This window comes from Lepisosteus platostomus, chromosome 6, assembly GCF_059453375.1.
Source record: "Lepisosteus platostomus isolate fLepPlt1 chromosome 6, fLepPlt1.hap1, whole genome shotgun sequence".
Taxonomy (NCBI): domain Eukaryota; kingdom Metazoa; phylum Chordata; class Actinopteri; order Semionotiformes; family Lepisosteidae; genus Lepisosteus; species Lepisosteus platostomus.
Window position 1 is genome coordinate 43,442,698 of NC_142616.1, and position 18,971 is coordinate 43,461,668.

Below are 18,971 nucleotides of genomic sequence, written 5' to 3' on the forward strand. Positions count from 1 at the left end.
ACTGCAAATAGTAGATTGCGATACCTCCACCCCTGCACTATGGAGAATGTTGGTTTCTCTTCACAGTTCTCATACGTTTTCTAGCATTAACTGCAGTTGTTTTTCTCAACTGACCTGGTCATGGCTGATTATTGAGTATATCTTAGTGGTTTCTTTCTTTATCAAAACATTTAAAATTGTTGATTTAGCGATGCCCAGTTTCTGCCTTATTGGTTCTGATTGAATTATTCTTTTCTTTCCACATCCAAATTGCTTGCTTTTCTTTCATGGACATTTCTCTAGCCTTCATGTTGGTTTAGGCCTAATGACTCCAAAGGCCAACACCAAAGGGCATTGCTAGAGCTAAATCCTATACTACACATTCACAGCTCTTTTGTGTGCGCACAATCAATGCAACAGGAAACACCTGACCAGTGAGAAACAGCCGGCAGCCAATTGTCCCAATACTTACCTGAAATGGGGGGATTGAACACAAAAAGTGCTATTATGCTAAAATGGTAAAACATAAGCACAAAAATACTCAGAAATAATTCTGTTTGTTTGTCTTTTTTTCCTCAAATCTGAGTTACTTGAGTATACAGCACAAACAGCAATTTTCACTGTCACAATACTTCTGGAGGGCACTGAAAGTGATCTAATTCTGTAAATATTTATCGTGTGCCCTAAAAAGGCCATTTTATGTTGTTGAGTATGATTCACGCATTATGTCATCTTCTTTCAAATTAGTTATCAAAGGTTGGCTTAGTTGACTTCCAGTTACGAGGCCTAACTTCAATAAGCCCACAACAATATACTATAGATCCTACCAAATTCCTGAATTGGCTTGAGACAATATCTTTTACACATGTAGAGCCATTACAAACATTATTAAAAGTAACTGTACCATATCTGGTTTGATATTCATTTAAGCACTCTGTTGATCCTTCTGTTACAACACCAACTGGTGTCACAATACATGATAGCTGCAAACATTCTGTGAAAATACAGGAAATAAGGCTCTTATCTTTAGTGCCGTTAGAATGCAAAATATCCATCCACCCATTTTCTAACCACTTTATCCATTGCAGGGTTAATTTTTTAAGAAAAGGGAGAATTGTGGGCATTAGTCAACAACATGCCCACCAAACAGGTCCTCTCATCTTTTTGACATGCGGAGGGGTTAACAACACCGAGCCTTACAGGAGAGTTAGCCCTGACTGGGAGTGCAATGTCACTAATGTCCGGTATGCCTACCACATGCTTCCAAAGATTCACACCTACGGTATATACAATCCACATTTCATGTGTTACTATTTCTACTAGTGGACCAGGAATCCTAACATAATTTCCACACAAGGATCAGCCGGTCTATTTTAATCCATTGTACCCACAGTGCTGAAAATGGAAAAACGACCAACCCCCCCCCCCCACAGACACTTACCGTAATACTAAGCAATTCCCAACAAAAAATACTAAGCAACAAAAATACTCGCAGAAAGTTTTTGTTTTAATTAATCCACAACAAAAATAACAATCACAAAACCACAACAAAAAAATAACAAAAGATAGTTTCCAACTATTTCAGATGAGAGAAATCATTTAAAATGACAGAAAGTGAAGGAGATATCAAGCAACAACAACCAAATATTAGGACACAATACAGGTTTTGACAAATACAAACTAAATATTTATTATTTTCTGACTTGAGAATTATTCATAAGCATTATGAAAGATGCACACCTTTTTCTCCAGACAGTCTGAAATGGGCCCGAACAAATCTACAGTATTTTCCCCCCAGTGAAGTTCTAAAGTTCAAAACTTTCAGATAACCTTTTCTTTACAAAGGACTGGGCTGTTAATTATTAGACATGTTTGGTAACATGTCACTTGGCAGTCAGTGAAAAGGGTTTAGACAGAGAAGAACACACACCCGCTTATCTCATCTCTGCACTGCAGTGATCAACTCAAAGATCTCTCCTAATTACATTTTTATGCTAAGAAAACCAGGATCTTCTCAGATCTTCTTTTAAAACAAATATACAGAATTCAAACTATATGTTTGCTTAAGATACAGTTGTCTTTAATGATTCCCCATGTAGGAGAAATGGTTGAAAAAATACTATCTAAGGCTCCATATACTCATCAGTGGTATTATTTCATATTTAAATATCAGGCCAAAACATTCAAACCCAGAACAAATAATTTCCGCATTTCAAAAGCCAACAAATGTAAGAAATTCAGAAACGCATTCATATATCTTCAGATCTGTGATGTTTCCCCATCACTCATAAAACATACTCGTAAAACACCTGACCAGCCATCTATTCAATTATTGCAGGCAGAACTGATTAATTAATACCTTAGAGCTGTTACTGGAGCAAACAAATGTCAAATGAATACAACTAAAAAACACATTTACCTTGCTCAGTTAAGTGGTTATGTGCTCTGTGCACTCCAAGCACAGAGGAGTAAACAAATGAGTCCTAGGAAGGACACAAGAAATTGAAAAAGGTTAAAAATGAAAGGATGCCATGTGGCCTGTCTAGCTTAGTTTCTAGTAGCTGATTGACTACACTTTCGCTGCTGGGTTACAACACAACAACACTGCTGGCAGCTGCAGTATCATCTACCCCCATCTCGATCAATAATACAGCACCAGTAAACAGGGAGACCTGCAGCACAGGACTCGGGTCGAAGAGCGAGGAGCAACTGCTGCAGAATAGCATTCTTGTGGCGAGTTCACTGAACAGAGCGGCACTAGTGGGCCACGCAAGTCTTCATGTCAGGGAGAGGGTTGCTTGAGATCTGTAAGCTTTTAGTTGAGGTTTAAGCATCAATGAAGTCAAGAGAAAGTTTGTTTGGAATAAATGAAAGGAAATAATAAGGGAAACAGAAAAAAAATGAAAATAATGACCTGCACGTTTAAATCTTCCGTCGCTTCGACAAATAACAGTGAAGATATAACTCTACCCTACCGTGAACTCTAGGATGTCAGCGGCAATGTGAAAATTTGCTTTCTGGCGTAACATACATATTAAGTGATAGCAAGGCTATAGTAGTTAAACAGGCCACAGTGGAACCAGTCCTTTGAAAACAAGACTCCACAAAACTGTTGTTTGTAGGTCAGTCAGGTTACGTATGTGAAGAGGAGACAAATGACCTTCCAGATTTAACTTATCTGTTTTTTTTTTCCAAATGGGGGAAAATATTTTTACGGATTTAAAAAAAAATGTTGTAGGATGTGCTACACAATGTATGTCTCGGTGCTAGAGAAGCAGAGAATGTTTCAAAGATCACCAGATACCTACTGCTCCAAAAAAAAAACAGAAACTCACTACAGTATATACTGACATAGTCAAAACTCTCAAAACACACTTAACTTGAAGAAACAGCAGAATTTTAATTAAAGGCTTTGGTTAAATTTTCGCCATCATCAAACACCCTCAAGCTGTACGTACTTAAGTGAGGTAATTCTCTTGCTGTGACCAAGTCATGATTCGAAAAATGACAAAAGACGTTTTCAAAATGGATATCCCGACATTTCTTTTTCTTCCCCTGTACAACAGTCAAAAAACTGCTTCACAGCAGCAGAGGGGCCAGCCACCACTCCCCCTCGCAAAGGTGGCACTGTGTTTCAGAAGCCTGCCTGAAACAAATGGGTCATTTCAGAATTCGATTGGGTTCCGCTCCTGCCTTGCTTCTCCCAGTCTGCCATGCTGCAGTGCTGCTGCTGTCCCAGGCAAGGCTTGGCGTCCCTTCCACTTGGCTCTACAACACGTTCTTGGCAATGGCGTTCAGCGTGCGCACTTTGGCCACATCGGCCACCTTCAAGGAGTATTCGGGAGCTGACAGCGTTGCTCCCATACTCACACAGGTGTTCCTGAGACGAAGATAGGGGAGCATATTACGTCTTTTGTTAATGGTACCCCACTACCCGAGGCCATAGTTTTAAAGAATGCATGTAACTCCCTGAGTTACACAAGACTTGACTTGTAAATCAATTTTATGCTAAAAACCTTCTGTTGGCCCCATAATAAAATATTCTAGGTAGGAGAGTTTAAGTTCCATGCATAAGGAACAAGCAGTGGGGCAATGTCCTTCTGCGTTCTCACTGAAAAGAGTGAGAAACCCAAATTGCAATCATGTCCGGGAAGGATCCAAGTGATTTTTTATTTACTGTGTATTTTAATTTCCATGTTATTATTGAACAGTACCATATAGGATTATGAATTGTACAGTTTATATAAATTTGGTTAAAGGCAAAACTAAACGATTTGCTTTACCATGTCGTTTTTTTTAGCATGTTCTACATTTTATATGTTTTTTTAAATATCTCAATTGCAAATTAGTTGTGACACATAAAAAATAAACCATTGCACATAATTATATTAATGTTAAAGACCTAACTGCATAGATTAACATTATACACTACATACAGTCTCAAGTTTACCATATTGATCAATAGTGGTAGCAGTAATGATTAATAACAGTCAATAGCAGTAATGATTCTGCTGTATAAATGATGTACAACACAGACTCTAGATTTGGTTCAAATGACAAACAGTACCTTTTATGATAGATGTCAGACATACAATGCATAGCAACCCTCTAAACATATACAGTATATAAATCAACATTAATTAAGATTAAGATTTTTCAGGAATTGTGTTTTGGTGGGCTGTGCTATTATGTTATTGGAGTGTGTTCATCAAAGAAGTCAAACATGCATGTGCAAACAAGAGAATACAAGATGTAGGCATCAGGACGGATTTTAATATTTAAGAAGTTTACTATGATACAAGTTTATACTGTTTATACTGAATAGTAGCAAAAATGATTTAATCGGCTGGCATACACAAAAACAAACCAAATAATCCTGATACATTTAGAAATCTTTTTTGTTGTTTTCAAACAATAACACCCCAATGCTCTAAGTGTTTAACAGGACATGGAAGAATGACATGTCAGTTTTTTGACTTGTCAAAGACACTGTTAAGACATAAGTTTGGAAATAAATGTCATTTTATAACAACAAATTAAAACCATTAAAATGACTTTTATTCTCCGAGGCAAAATCAAATGAATATGAAGCAAATATTGAAATATTACTGTTTGGTAGCTCTTTCAAACCAATCATCTCTTGGCTGTTATACTAAGCACAGTTTAAAGGCCCTGAGGAAATACAGCTGCATGTGAAAAAAACATTGCTATGAGTGTAGTGGTAAGAACACCTACATGATTGGCATTGCAATAGTGTTGTATATATAACTAGTTTAACAATTTACTGGTTAAAAATAAGAAAACGTTTATGTGGTATCTCTTACTGATCGGCCATGGCTGAACACAGTGTACAGCCCCAGGCACGCACCCCTACTGGTTGGCCATGGCTGAACACAGTGTGCAGCCCCTGGCACGCACCCCTACTGATTGGCCATGGATGAACACAGTGTACAGCCCCAGGCATGCACCCCTACTGATTGGCCATGTTGAGCACAAGGTGACAGAATATGTATTTGTTGAAGGAAGAGCCCTCACCTGAACTTCATGGCTGAGTCCTTGGTGGACCGGGCTGAGCAGTGGAACTCTTGGGCCCCAGAGCCTTCCAGAATCCTTTGCAGGTTCCGCTCACTTATTCCTCCTCCTGCAAAAGGCAAACAAATACAGCACGTTGCACACTGTTTGTACCATAAGTGTGTAAAATATGAGTGTATAAAATCTCAGTAAAGAACTCTGATGATATTTATACAAAGGTGACATGGAGCAAAACAAGAACACCCTCTCCCTGAGTTACACAAGACTTGACTTGTAAATCAATATTACGCTAAAAACCTTCTGTTGGCCCCATAATAAAATACTCTAGGTACGAGAGTTTAAGTTACATGCATAAGGAACAAGCAGTAGGGCAATGTCCTTCTGCATTCTCACTGAAAAGTGTGAGAAACCCAAATTGCAATCATGTCTGGGAAGGATCCAAGTGATTTTTTATTTACCGTGTATTTTAATTTGTGTTTTATTATTGAACAGTACCATATAGAATTATGAAATGTACAGTTTATATAAATTTGGTAAAAGGTCATTCTAATCGATTTGCTGTATCATGTCGTTTTTTAAGCATGTTCTATATTTAGTGTTCAATTATTCTAACTATAGTGTTTTAAAACTGTATCATCATTATTTTATTTCTATCTCCTATATAGGATGCTTCATGGACTGCTGCTGCTGCCTTCTCTTTCTTGCTCTCTATCCCCTCTGTGATCAGCACAGACACCTGTTAATTATTAAGGCAGAACCTACAGTTCTGCTCTTCCTCCTTTCTCTCTCATATCTGGGACAAATAAGGGAGGATCACTACAGGATCATGAATGGTAAAGGTACATATGTATTCACACAATGCCTAAAAAGTGGTCGCTTCCGACTTACGTAATTTGGATTACATAAATACTGAAGGAACCAAACTCTTAAGTATCCCTGGAGTGTGTGTATTTCATTTCAAGCTGTATCAACTATTACTCCATTATGTGGACAAGGCAACACAAAACTGCAGTGGCCTATACAGCAGTTCTGCAAAATTCTTTTACCATAGAATTTAGAGAGGTTCCTATATTCCAATTATTTCAGTCCATTGAAATGCTAAGACTCTTATTAAGATTTTAATGAATGAAATCCATCTGTCAAGTGTTTTATTTTCTGCCATGCATATAAGATACTACCCAGAGTTTCTTGGTCTCTCATTGTTATTGTTATAACCTTATTTGTACAACTTAATGTAAAGCCATTATTAATGGTTTTATGTGCCGCCCAGAAGTAGTACTTTAAATATTGAGTACCATAGTAGTTCTATATCTCAATCCTACTGAAAATTACTGGCTGTATTCTTAAATTCTGTATTCCCTCTGTATACACTTGCCCTTATCCCCCAACCTCATCACAAGGCAATCCTGCCAAAAGAATTGGATGGAACTGTGCTGCAAATATTTGAATGCCTCACAGAACACAGAAGAGAGCAGCTTTACTTTAGGTCTGATCTAGTTATATGACCCATGGAAAAATTTGGCTGCTGTGAGTGTTGTTGGTGGACTGGTAAGTGGTACAGATGCAGCCATTCAAAGTTTGTGGTACAAACCTGTACCGCGGGCAATTACTGTACAAGTCTTACAAGTGGTTAGTTCGAAACGTTTTTACATGCTCTTTCTGACCATCTTACTGTACGTTTATATACTTTGTGAAAATTGATAGTTTTAACCTCTTCTGCGAATACGCTCATTATCGGATTAGACAAAAGCATACTTTTAGAATTGGATTAATAGGGGATATAATATGGATTCGCGTATCTAAATAAATTAATAACGGTATAACTATATTCATATACTGTTGCACAAACAGTAGTATAAGACTTTCCATTGATACAGTATGTGTATGGCTGTTTCAGTGGTTGTCACATGACTTGTCTTGGTGGCGTGATAGCTTAAGTGACTGATTTATAATCCTGAGGTCGGGTGTTCAAACCCAGCATTCGCCATCATTTTTCTTTTAACAAATAAACATTTCTTTGAAAAACTAAAATAGTTAATATTATTGGCATTATATTAACTTTTTTATATTTCTACATATCACAACATGTTTGTACTGTATGTGCACAGCGGTACCGCAGGGTGTAGGGCGCAAATCCATGTGAGCTGCGCGGTTCTCATCTCTCTCTCTCTGTGGTAGTATAGCTAGAATAGTAGAATAGGGCGAGTCTTCCAATGACACTCCATCTTCCCCCACTGACATGTTTTCTTAGAAAAACAGATTCACAATGCAAAGCTGTGTCAGTCTTCTGTGTAAAAAAAAAATCGGTTTCAACACCATTTTAAGACGCTGCTGAGTAAAATATAGGAATTTTCCTGCTGTCAGCAGTATTGTGTAGTTTTATGTACAGGCTGTGAAAAGTTTCACAAGTAGAGGTCTTTAAATTTAGGCCGGGTAAACAATTTTTTACATTCTTAAAAAATAAATAAAAAACGAGATAAAATGATGTGTCCCTGCTTAGACATGGCACGACTTTAAAAGCTATAAAAACAGGTTTCGATAGTTAATAACGTGATCAGCTTGTGATCAGCTTAGAATCTCTTGTCTATGCTGTAAGGTTTTTACTTCTTAATTAAACGTTTAAAATTCACAAATTTCATAAAAACAACACACGTTTCGAATAGTCTTTTTTCCCCAATCAGAGGCTCTGAAAACAGCGTGCCGCCCACTGCGCTGCGTCAGAGGGGGAGGTAGCACCGGGAAGGAGGAAGCGTGGAGCTCAGTATTGCACAATGGCTGTAAAGCACCAATTGCATCTGTGTTCATAACTTAGTGTTTAAAATTAAACAACGTAAATAATTTTCTTTGACTTCTCAGTCTCTTAATTATCATTAAGCACAGGTTTCATTTTTGATACCATCGTTAGACAAAGCAGGAACTTATTGTTCTTTCTAATGACATTACATGTGGAAAGATTACAGATTACAGATTTTAATCATCTTTAATTTTGTTATACATTTTAGAAAAGTTTCATCTATGCATGCACCACAAAACTATTCTCGATTGTATTTCTGAATGCTATGTATAAAAAAAAAACTTGCAGCTTACTCAACGATTCTAAGATGATCACGAGGAAGTGTACTGCATGTCTAATGGTCTAAGCATAACAGCCCATCCTCCAATTACCCAGACTGTAAGCATGGGAATAAAGCTTTGTTTGATTTCTAAAACCCTTGTCCTGTTTTCATTCAGGTAAGCGTCAACTATATACACAATAGTGCTGACAGCAGGAAAATTCCTATAATTTACTCAGCAGCGTCTTAAAAACAGCACCCATGGTGTTCAAACTGATTTTTTTTTACACAGAAGACTGACACAGCTTCACGTTGTGAATCTGTTTTTCTAAGAAAACGTGTCCGTGGGGGGAGATGGAGTGTGTGTCTTTCATTGGAAGACTTGCCCTGTTCTACTTTGAAAATACCTGTGAAACTGGTTTGTTTACAAACAATGTAGACACAGAGACTCAGACAGTGGAGTGAAAATCAGCACAGGGGGCACTCCCGAGGGTGAGGGAGAGAGATTCGAAAACCGCACAGCCCCAGGCGAATGCACAATATTAATGTAGGGCTTTCGGGCTCACGTGGATTTGCGCCCTACACCCTGCGGTACCGCTGTTTACATACAGTACGAACATGTTGTGACGCAGTCACTTGACAACAAGTGGAACAGCCATACACATATACTACTGTTTGTGTTACAGTGCACGAATATAATTATATTGTTATTCATTTGTTTAGATACGCGATTCCATATTAAATTCCCTATTAATCAGATTCTGAAAGTATGCTTTGTTTACTCCGATGACCAGCATATTCGCAGAAAAGATTAAAACGATCAATTTTCACAAAGTATATAAACATACAGTAATATGGTCAGAAGGAGCACGTAAAAACGTTTCAAAATAACCACATGTAAGACTTTGATGCTTAAAATGTTTAGGGAGAAATGGCATAGTGGTGTGTATTTTTTTCTTTAAACTACCAATACTAGCAATATACAGTTTACATAATATGTTTATGTTCCTAAATTAATATCGTTTATGAGCATGTGAAAGGCATGGTGATTTGGAGATTCTCAAAACTTACTTTGTATGATTGGAAACGAATACGTGATCAACGAAAAGCTGTGGTGTTACTTTTTGTCAATGGAAAAAATAGTCTTTTCATTTACAAAGACGGTTACAAAGAATGTAGACCAGGATAATACTTTGAGTTTACAGCTTGTCCAAGGTCATACATTATTAATATTATTAGTAATATATTCAGTAAAGACTTTGATGCATAAAATATTTCAGCATAATTAAAATATTTATGATAAAGGTAGGTTGTGTACTTTTGCCCAACTTAGCAATCTTGCTTTCATAAAATATACCAACTTTTTCATGTATGATGCTGTAACACAGTTTAAATTTAAAAGCTCAAATGCTGTACATGAGAGGTTAAGCTTTATCAGCTCCTCCTGGAGGTTTTACAAGGTGATTCCGGAGACTATTAACATCATTTAATTTACATATGGTAATTTGCGGTATGACGCGAAATTACGCATTATACCGCGTTTTTGATGCGTCGCTCACCGCGTTATACCACAGCGTACCTTGCTTGTTTTGAATGGCTGCATCTGTACTCCTCCCTCTGTGAGCACTGTACTGCAGGAGGAGCTGACATTTGGATCAGCCATTAAACCAAGGTCCTGACTAATTGATCATTAATGATCCAAGGGTACTGTTAGTAAGAAAAGGGGTTTTACCCCAGTACCTGGTGGGCCAGATTGCGCAAGTCCAGAGTGAAATACTTTATAGTCAGGACGTCAGCTTAATGTCTCATTTGAATGATGACACCTCCCAGTACAGCATGGGTGTCCCCTGACACCACACTGGGGCGTTTGTTTGGAAATTCCAGGCCAAAGGGAAGCATGCCACCTACTGGTCCACCAAAAAGAAAATACCCACCGCACTGCAAACCAACTTTTTTTTTTTTGATCTTGCTAGTAGGAAATGAAAACCTGGTTCAGATACCAGAACTCAAACTAAATGCACAGCAGTTACTGCACTTGTAAGGTGCTTCTAAGCTGACATTTATGATTAAGATCAAATAAACTGGTAGGATTTAATAAAGCTCAAACTGGCAAACCTGTTCAAAAGACAGCTTCTGATACAGTATACTGATACAGTCAGACAGAATAGGTACACCTCACTTTTACACAAAACTACTGACTTTTTGTGCAAAAGTGATAGTTGCAAAGGTTTCAATGTGTACTTACCAGGCATAACAATTATTCTTCCTTTAGCCTGTTAAGAAAAGAAAAAAAGGTTTTAGTTAAATGTGTCAGTGTCACTAGGAAAAATGTACTCCCCTTGAGAGAGGGAAGAGAGACACTTAAAAACAATACGTGAGCAACAAGCCATCCTGCCAAACAACATGACTGCGGGCAGCAAAGGGCTCCCAACCTCTCCAGTACAGCCCAGGGAAAACACCGGGGAGAAAAAACTGCAACAGAAGCAGCATTATGGTCAGAGAAAAATATCATGGAAATTGAATTACAAGCAGACAAAGAGCAGGAGAAAGTGGACATCTTGCTTTAAACATCTGATGACTAAAATGTCCTCTGTCCTTTTTTGTGTGTCAGTGTGACTTAGGAACAGTCTTAAATTGCGTTTCAAAATTCCCTTATATATTAATGTTTTGTGTATTCAACATCACATACTGTATCTAGTGCAGTTATTTAGAATTGGCACTAATATACATACAGTAACTACTTTATTGGATATAATAACCACCATAAAACAACAGCTCAAATATGAGTGAGCAATCATCTATGGGACGATATGGGAAAGTAGTAAAAAAAGCACTAGTTCTCAAGTTTCATTACTTGACTTAATACTCCTTATACTAGGCAGAAAAGATATGCTCTCTTAACTTAATGTGTTCAAGATCAGCTGATGTAGCAGAATTTGAAATAATTATGGAAACAAAGGAAAAAATTGATTTATAATACAACATAAACAAGACAATAATATACAGTATCTTGGGTAAATATAAAAAAAAAATGTTTAATGCTGCTGTAGCACAACATGACTGCCTCAAAAATAATTTACTTCCGTAAAACCAACACAAGGCCCAAAAATCCAATAGAGACTTCTCAAGATGAATGACCACACTGCACATAGTTATTAATGTTCCTTTTACAGTAAACTACAAAAACTACAACTTAAAACAAAATGATCTCAATGGCCATGGAACTGCTCAGAAACCTTTTCTATTGAAAGGTAAGGAAACAATGCTGAATAGAGCAACAGAAATGAAAGAATGGGATGATCTAACCAGAAAAAAGACAGCCTTTATAGACAAGTCATTGGGGCAGTGTGCTCAAAGATGGACCGGACAGCAGTCTAATAGCCAGTGTGATTGTGATCGTGATCGAACCAGTTCCCAAGACACCAGGGACCACACATGCACAGACTGTCCTCAACTTCTTTCACCACATGATTCACCTTATAACAAACACAATCATGATCCTGAGACTTCTTCGTCAACAGCTGGGAACCACCCTTAATTGACGTTAACAAAATTAGTCCCAGCATGAACTTCTAGACTCCCGTCCTCAGCTCATTTTCTTTCAGTTAATTACTTCAGGATCCAATGTAATAACGATCTTTGAAAACATGTTTTGTCTCCAAAACGGGGATGGCTGTTGTATGGCAAAAGGTTCTGTATCTTATGAAAACCTCAAGGCAACTTTCAAACTCTTTTGCATACTGTCCTCTTTCACAGGACCCAAGCACTGACTACCAATGGCAGGCGATATCTACCTTCTAATTGAGAATGAGAAGAATTACCTCCTTACCTTACCTCCCTAGTTGCTGATCTCTTTTTAATCTCTCCATTCATTTACAGATTGCTGCCTGCCAATATTGCTCCCTGACTCCCACACATCCACCCTTTTTAACTTATTCCTGGCCAGTTTTACCTTTGTTTTCCCCATCCCACCTGTTTCCCTTATTTCTTTGTTCTCTTTCCCTCTTTCCTCCACACACCTGAAGTGGTTCCATAGCCAAAACGTTGTGTGCTTTACTCTTTCATTTTACATTTCAAAAGTGGCTCAACCTCTGCATGTGTCTTTGCAGCTAACACATTTACACAGCTCCTCACTCTCATTTCTTCATGAAAATAAAGCAAAAGGCTCACCAATCATGTCAGTGATTTTTGCATATTTCTTATTGTTATTAGTATCATGATGTCCTGTTTCCAAAATTACTTCCAATATAGTCATTTCCACCAGTAATATGTTCAAAGATCCTATTCCTACCCTCCACAAAAAAATAAAACCCATTACTTGCATCACAGGTTCTGGCACTAGTTGCCATCATCTAAATCAGTGTTTCCCAAAGTGGGGTACGCAAAAGGTTTTCAGGGGGTACATGGCAGAATTTTTTATTTTACTTTATCATAGTTTTTTAGCATTATTTTATTTGAGTTATTTTATTAACTATTATTCCTAATGTAGTATACAGTACATGTACAGTATAAGCTTCATAATATATTAAGTATTAAGAAATAAATACCATATTTGCTCTAGTCTAGATAAAATAGTATGATTATCACTACCCTCAAATTATCTTTGCCCGAAATGGGGTACTTTAAGACTAAAATCTCAAAAGGGGTACGCGATTATTGAAAGTCTGGGGGGACACTGATTTAAATCAATGCCAGTGCAAAATTTCCTGAATGGTAAACATTGAAGGGTGCTGAGAACCAGGTATCTCTCAATAATAACGTTGTTCAACCATAGTAACTAGGCAAGACATACTTGCATAACCATAAATTATTAAAAATTAATGATTTATAAACATGCACCACACAATATACAAAAATCGTAAAATGACATTTCAGTTCTTTTCAAAATGGCATCTGCAAGACCTTTAAGGTGTTGATTGGTGGTGCAGGAAGGCTAAACGTACAGTTTCTCACCTGTTCCACCAGTCGCTTGATCAGAGGCAGACCTTCCAGGGCCGAGCTGTCACTTCCACTCGTCAGCACCCTCTCGAATCCCAGTGAGATCAGCGTTTCCATGGCAAGCATAGGGTCGTGCACCATGTCAAAGGCTGAGGGGAGCAGTGCACAGTAAGAACAGAGCATTAGGCCAGTTTCACTCTCAGGATCCCCTGTCTGCCATGAGACAGGCAATGACTGTGCACCTGTAGAGAACTGGGAGAGGGTGGCGTACTATAAATATTTGTCTCTTGAGACAAGCTTAAACTGACTGAAAACTTTTTAAGCTTGCTGGCTGCGTTATTGGCTAGCAACTGGCTAACTCAGAGCCCTAAAAATATATACATGAGATGTACTCTAATCTTAAGAGTGTGGCTATGCTTTTTTTTTTAAATACCATAACTTGCATCTCACTTTCCTTAATTCCTTTTTCCCACACCAATTTTGCAAAATACAGAAAAAGTGTCTTCAACTAGTGTCTGTCAAGCAGCATCATTTGAGAAAGACATTAGGAAATGAGGAAAACGTTTTTTGTATTTAAATTGAAAATGTCCAAAATTTTTCCTTGCTCCCAAATAATGTGAGTTCATGCGGAACCCTTCAGTCCTTTCAATGTCCCCTCAAATTCCAATACTCCTCTAACAATAAAAAATATTGCATTGTGAAGCTGACCTCCCTACACACAACACAAATGTTTATTTGTGCCACTGAAAGTCTTGTCTGTGCATTCTTCCTTCCTGGGATACAGCACATTCTTTTTTGGCTTAAAATAAATAGAGGCAATTTACCTCTGTGGAAAGTGACTGGCAGGGGCCGGCACGCAGCTGTAAAGACAGAAAGAGAAGCAAAACGAAATAGTTTAAATTTGAGAGAGTAACTTGTAATTGTAACTTTAACTGCTGCAACTGGCTGTAAGCAGGCAAGATGCATGTTCATAAGATGTGCTACCTCATGGAGTTACTCTGTTGTGCTGTATAAATGGAAAGACACAAAAAACAGTACTTTTGAATTTGCAGCAAATTACTTGCCATTATCAGCAAGACACACACAATTAAATGGGCACATCAAAAGTTTTTTTTTCCCCCAATTCCATCTCCTTCACCCTCAGTAGAATTCTATTCATAAAATTATTGTCATCCCTACGGAACCAACAGCACTTTATGTATACAGTAGCAGTCACCACCTCATCCACCAAAGTAATGCATCTCCTACCCGGGTGATACACAGCAGCCATTCTGCACTAGCTACCCCACTGGGAAATCAGAAATAAAACTGAGAAACTAAAAAAAAAAAATCTAAGAAACTCATCAATTATGATTTAACATGGTCCCAGCATGTAATTGGAGCTACAAAGAAGGCACAACTGCACCTTTACTTCCTCAGACAGTTGAAAAAATTGTTCTATCTTCAACTGTCCTTACCACCTTTTACAGATGCGCTATTGAATGTGCTCACACGTGGTATCAGAGTGTGGTTTGGCAGCAGCCCATTATCTGACTGGAAGGCATTACAGTAGGTAATCAGGTCAGCCCAGTCCATCATTGGAGTACAGCTCCAATGGATATTTTTACAACTCGCTGTCTCAGGAAGGCTGGAAGTATCGCTAAGGATACCAGTCATCCTGGTTTCTCATTTTTGTCCCTCCTTCCCTCTGGGAAGCGTTATAGTAGCATAAAGGCATGAACTTACAGATTCAGAGACAGTTTCTGCTCACAAACTGACAGATTACTAAACTCTACCCCTACCACTGACTCACACTGATGTTATTTTTTTAAGTTGTTATTTAACTTGTTACTGCTGCTGCTGTTCTGTGTTTATGTTTTTTAGTGTTTCCTGAATGTCTCTGTATTGGAGCATAAATGCATATAAGCATGAACTGAGCTAAACTGAAGAAACTGCCTCATCGGCTGAACTAAGGGGGAACTTTAACCCAGACCGCACAAGCACAGTGGGACTCGGCAACTGCAGCAGCACGACAGCAGCCGTACCAAGCAGCTCCACACACAGCTCTGTGTCCACCCGGCCGTCCTCGGTCAGCGCCCCCAGCACCAGCCCGTCTGCACCATGGTTCTTGCACAAGTGAATGTCCGTCTTCATGACCTCCACCTCACGGTCCGAGTACAGGAAGTCCCCTCCGCGTGGCCGGATCATTACAAACACCGGGATCCGGACGTACTGCTTCACCACCTGCAGCAGGCCTGTGAAGGGCAAGGAAAAATGCCTGAATCCGGAAAACCGCAGGATTGACAAACATGTTCCAGAGAGCAGAGATCACACTGCCAATAGACAGTGAGAAAACAAAATGCAAGGGTGATTAGCTTAAAAAAAACGAATGAAGGGGTCATCTACCCAGATCCTAAAGAGTCTTATAAAAATGTTGCAGGGTATATCGATATTGTAGGTGGCATGGTGGAGCAGTGGTTAGTATTGTTGTCTTGCAGCACTGGGGCCTTGGGTTCAATTGTGGACCTGGGATGCTATTTGTGTGAAGTTTGTACTGTATGTTCTCCATGGTTTCCTCCCACAGCCCAAAGACACACTTGTAGGTGAACTGACTTCTGGGAAAACTGGCCCTGGTGTGTTTGTGTCTGTGCGTTTGTCCTGTGTTGGACTGGCTTCCTGACCAAGGTTGTACCCTGCCTTGCGCCCTTGCTTGCCAGGACAAGTTCCGGTTCCCTAGCAACCCCAACTTGGAAGAAGCAGATAGAAAATGGATGTTTGGGTACTTACAATTGTATTTTCACAATTTATTGTGGTTTTTCCTTACAGCAGCTCTCCATAGTTCTAGCATGTATTCACTGTGCTGTGCCACAGTGGACCACTAATATTTTATGTTGTATTACAGATAATACTTCCTTATTAATACTTAATACTATCATTATGGTATGCTGTGGTACTCCAAAAGTCTGGACAAGCACAAATGTCATTAAAACTACAGAAAAACAAAAGTAAGGCAAAATCATGGTAAAAGTGCAGAAATATAATTCTTATTAACCGTGGTAAGGCACATTCCTGCTGTCTGACCATGGAACTAGAAAACATAAAGTAACTGATTAATCAAATAACGTCAGTTACAGAACCATGAGGGTGAAAACCAAGAGAGTCTGTGACTCAACAGAGCCCTGCAGTGAGGTGCAGAAGTGCATACTGAAGACTGAATATGAAAGGCTGTAGAAACCAGAAAAGGATACCCTGCTACATTGTTTAAGATGGCTCCTTGGAAGTTGGGATGAGATCATTAGATCAATGGCCTACTAGGATTCAAACATACAAGAGAAACTATAGTGTGTAGGCAGGCATAACCCAGAAAGCACCACTGAAGAGAAGATGTGTGTTGCAGTGGACTTACCGATACTGGGTGTGATGCCTCCCTCCAGCAGACTAGAGCACAGCTCAATTCGGCCGGCACCTGCGGACATAAAGCACCACATTGCTAAAGCAACCACAACCACCCCCAGCTTACACCTGTTTTTTCCCCAAGAGGTAAACAACGCCAAAGTGCTTCCCAGCAGTTCCAGGAGACTGTAATTATTTTTTATATATATATATCTCAAGCACGTTTTCCTTTCTTAAAGAAAGAACAAACAAGTTCAAAGAAAGAACAAACAAATAAGGCCCAAACAACAGCAGTCAAGGCAGTCTATAATATTATTTAATCTTTATAGGCTCTTATATAACAACACAGACAGGGGCAGAAAAGCACCCTCACCGATATAATATAGTGGCAGAAAGATCTTATTCTAATGCTGCCCACATGGTAGTTAAGGGAGTATGGGCTGTTAATATCAAAACAAGTTTATTACATTATTTAATTATTTATTCCTGATATTTATTTTGGAAAGAGTTATAGAATTATATCTGAGTGCAAAATAAAAATCACTGACCCTAGCAAATGCCCATGGATATTGTCCTTCTTAGATTTTCTATCTACTTCACCACTTAATTTTAGACAATTTCCAAAATTGGGATTTCATTAAATTTATTAGTATGGCCAAAATGTTGTTAAAAAGTTGCTTTTACAGCAAACATTTTAAAAGCTACAATTAGAGGAAAGGCTTTCCTAACAGCAACCATGCCTTAATGGAACATTTTAATCTAACAAACCATTTTAAGAAAGGTCAAGTGCTACGAGCAACATTCCACGCAACGTAACAGTTTTTGCAAATAACTTCCATTTGAAGTTAGGTTTAAAAAATTCATCTGCAGAAAAAGGGAGCAAAATGTGCAGAGGTTTCACTGTACCTCCCCTCTCAGCATTGATGGCAGACTCTACTGAGTCCACACACACCTCCATCAGAAAGTTCTCTGCCATCCTGCAGAGAGAGAAAACCACAGGCCATCTTAATTGCTAAAAACATGGCAAACATAAAGCATGGCTCAAACCAAATAATTTATTCACTTTTGATCCTTGTATTTAAAAGAGTTTCAGGCATTCCATTTTGAAAATCATTTATATAACCACAGTAGGGTTGTTTTTTTTAAAACAGCCTTTTCAGCAATTGCAAAATTATACCCTTAAAACTGGAGATCCATTCCAACAAGGACGTTGCACACCCAGGGTCTAAGACTGAATGACATTCACTGTCGGAAACGGTTTTAAAGCTTAACCTAGTTTTAATGTCACCAAGAGGTAGAGTAGATGGTCAGATCCAAGTCTCTTATCTTAAACCTCTGGTTTAAGGGGCTGATTGATCCTCTTATGAGTTTCTGGGGTTCGATACTTTTTTCAGTTGTAACAATTGCTCCTTGTTGTGCAGATGACAAACAGGGCGATTGTAGTGTTTAGCTATCGAATAATACCATGCAGGAAATTTTTTTCGGACAATTTCTTTTTTTTAAATCACAGCCGTAAAACGGCTTTTATGGCTGCCGAAGGGGCTGTGTTCACGTTAGTGGCTTAGTTACACGAGCACACTAAAAATAAACTGAGGTTTTGGGACTACTGCTCTTCGACAATACGAACAGATACATCGTCGTGAGCAATGACCCCAGTCTGCTCTTTAATATGCAGCTCCATCAACTACAGTATACTTTCTGCTAAGCGCAGGCGAAGTGGATGCAGTATTTGTCGTTTGATATACGGAATAAGACTCTTTTTATCCCAGACCACCATCTACCTGGCTTGCAGCACTTAACTTTCTACTGCTGTGGGCAGTAAAAGGGATTTGCCGTGAAAATAAACACACTAAAAAAGCTGCAGTGCATTTGCAATACTGCTGGCTGACTCCCGCTTTTCATTTTATAATGATTTTTGGCATACGTATTCAGAACCTTTCCTGAATGGTTACCTGTCAACTTTTTTAGGACTCCTGCACACACCAAACCCTTGACCCTCTCATCGCAGCCCGGTGATTCGCTCCTCCTGACCGCGGTAGCCAATGACAGCGAGGGGGCTGCGGTGAAGCCTCTGTGAAGGTCGACATGTTGGTCACC

General features: G+C 38.7%; 1 protein-coding gene across 1 annotated transcript; it reads right to left on the reverse strand.

The window, feature by feature from the left end:
- Window positions 1-1,465: 1,465 nt before the first annotated feature.
- cutc (cutC copper transporter homolog (E. coli)) lies at window positions 1,466-18,958 on the reverse strand. Its single transcript, XM_088635953.1, has 9 exons — window positions 18,827-18,958; window positions 17,781-17,851; window positions 16,888-16,947; window positions 15,527-15,736; window positions 14,327-14,362; window positions 13,518-13,651; window positions 10,810-10,837; window positions 5,515-5,620; window positions 1,466-3,859 (listed from the first exon to the last, which is right to left on the reverse strand). The coding sequence occupies exons 2-9, from the start codon at window positions 17,848-17,850 to the stop codon at window positions 3,748-3,750; spliced, it is 756 nt and encodes a 251-aa protein (XP_088492079.1). The 5' UTR covers window position 17,851; window positions 18,827-18,958; the 3' UTR covers window positions 1,466-3,747.
- Window positions 18,959-18,971: the final 13 nt, after the last annotated feature.

Excerpts from the sequence above, each read along its gene's own strand:
- cutc (XM_088635953.1), bottom strand. The coding sequence starts at position 17,850 with ATGGCAGAGAACTTTCTGATGGAGGTGTGTGTGGACTCAGTAGAGTCT. Across the intron at positions 16,948-17,780 it reads CATCAATGCTGAGAGGGGAG|GTGCCGGCCGAATTGAGCTG; the intron begins GTACAGTGAAAC and ends TTATGTCCGCAG. Across the intron at positions 15,737-16,887 it reads AGGCATCACACCCAGTATCG|GCCTGCTGCAGGTGGTGAAG; the intron begins GTAAGTCCACTG and ends TGCCCTTCACAG.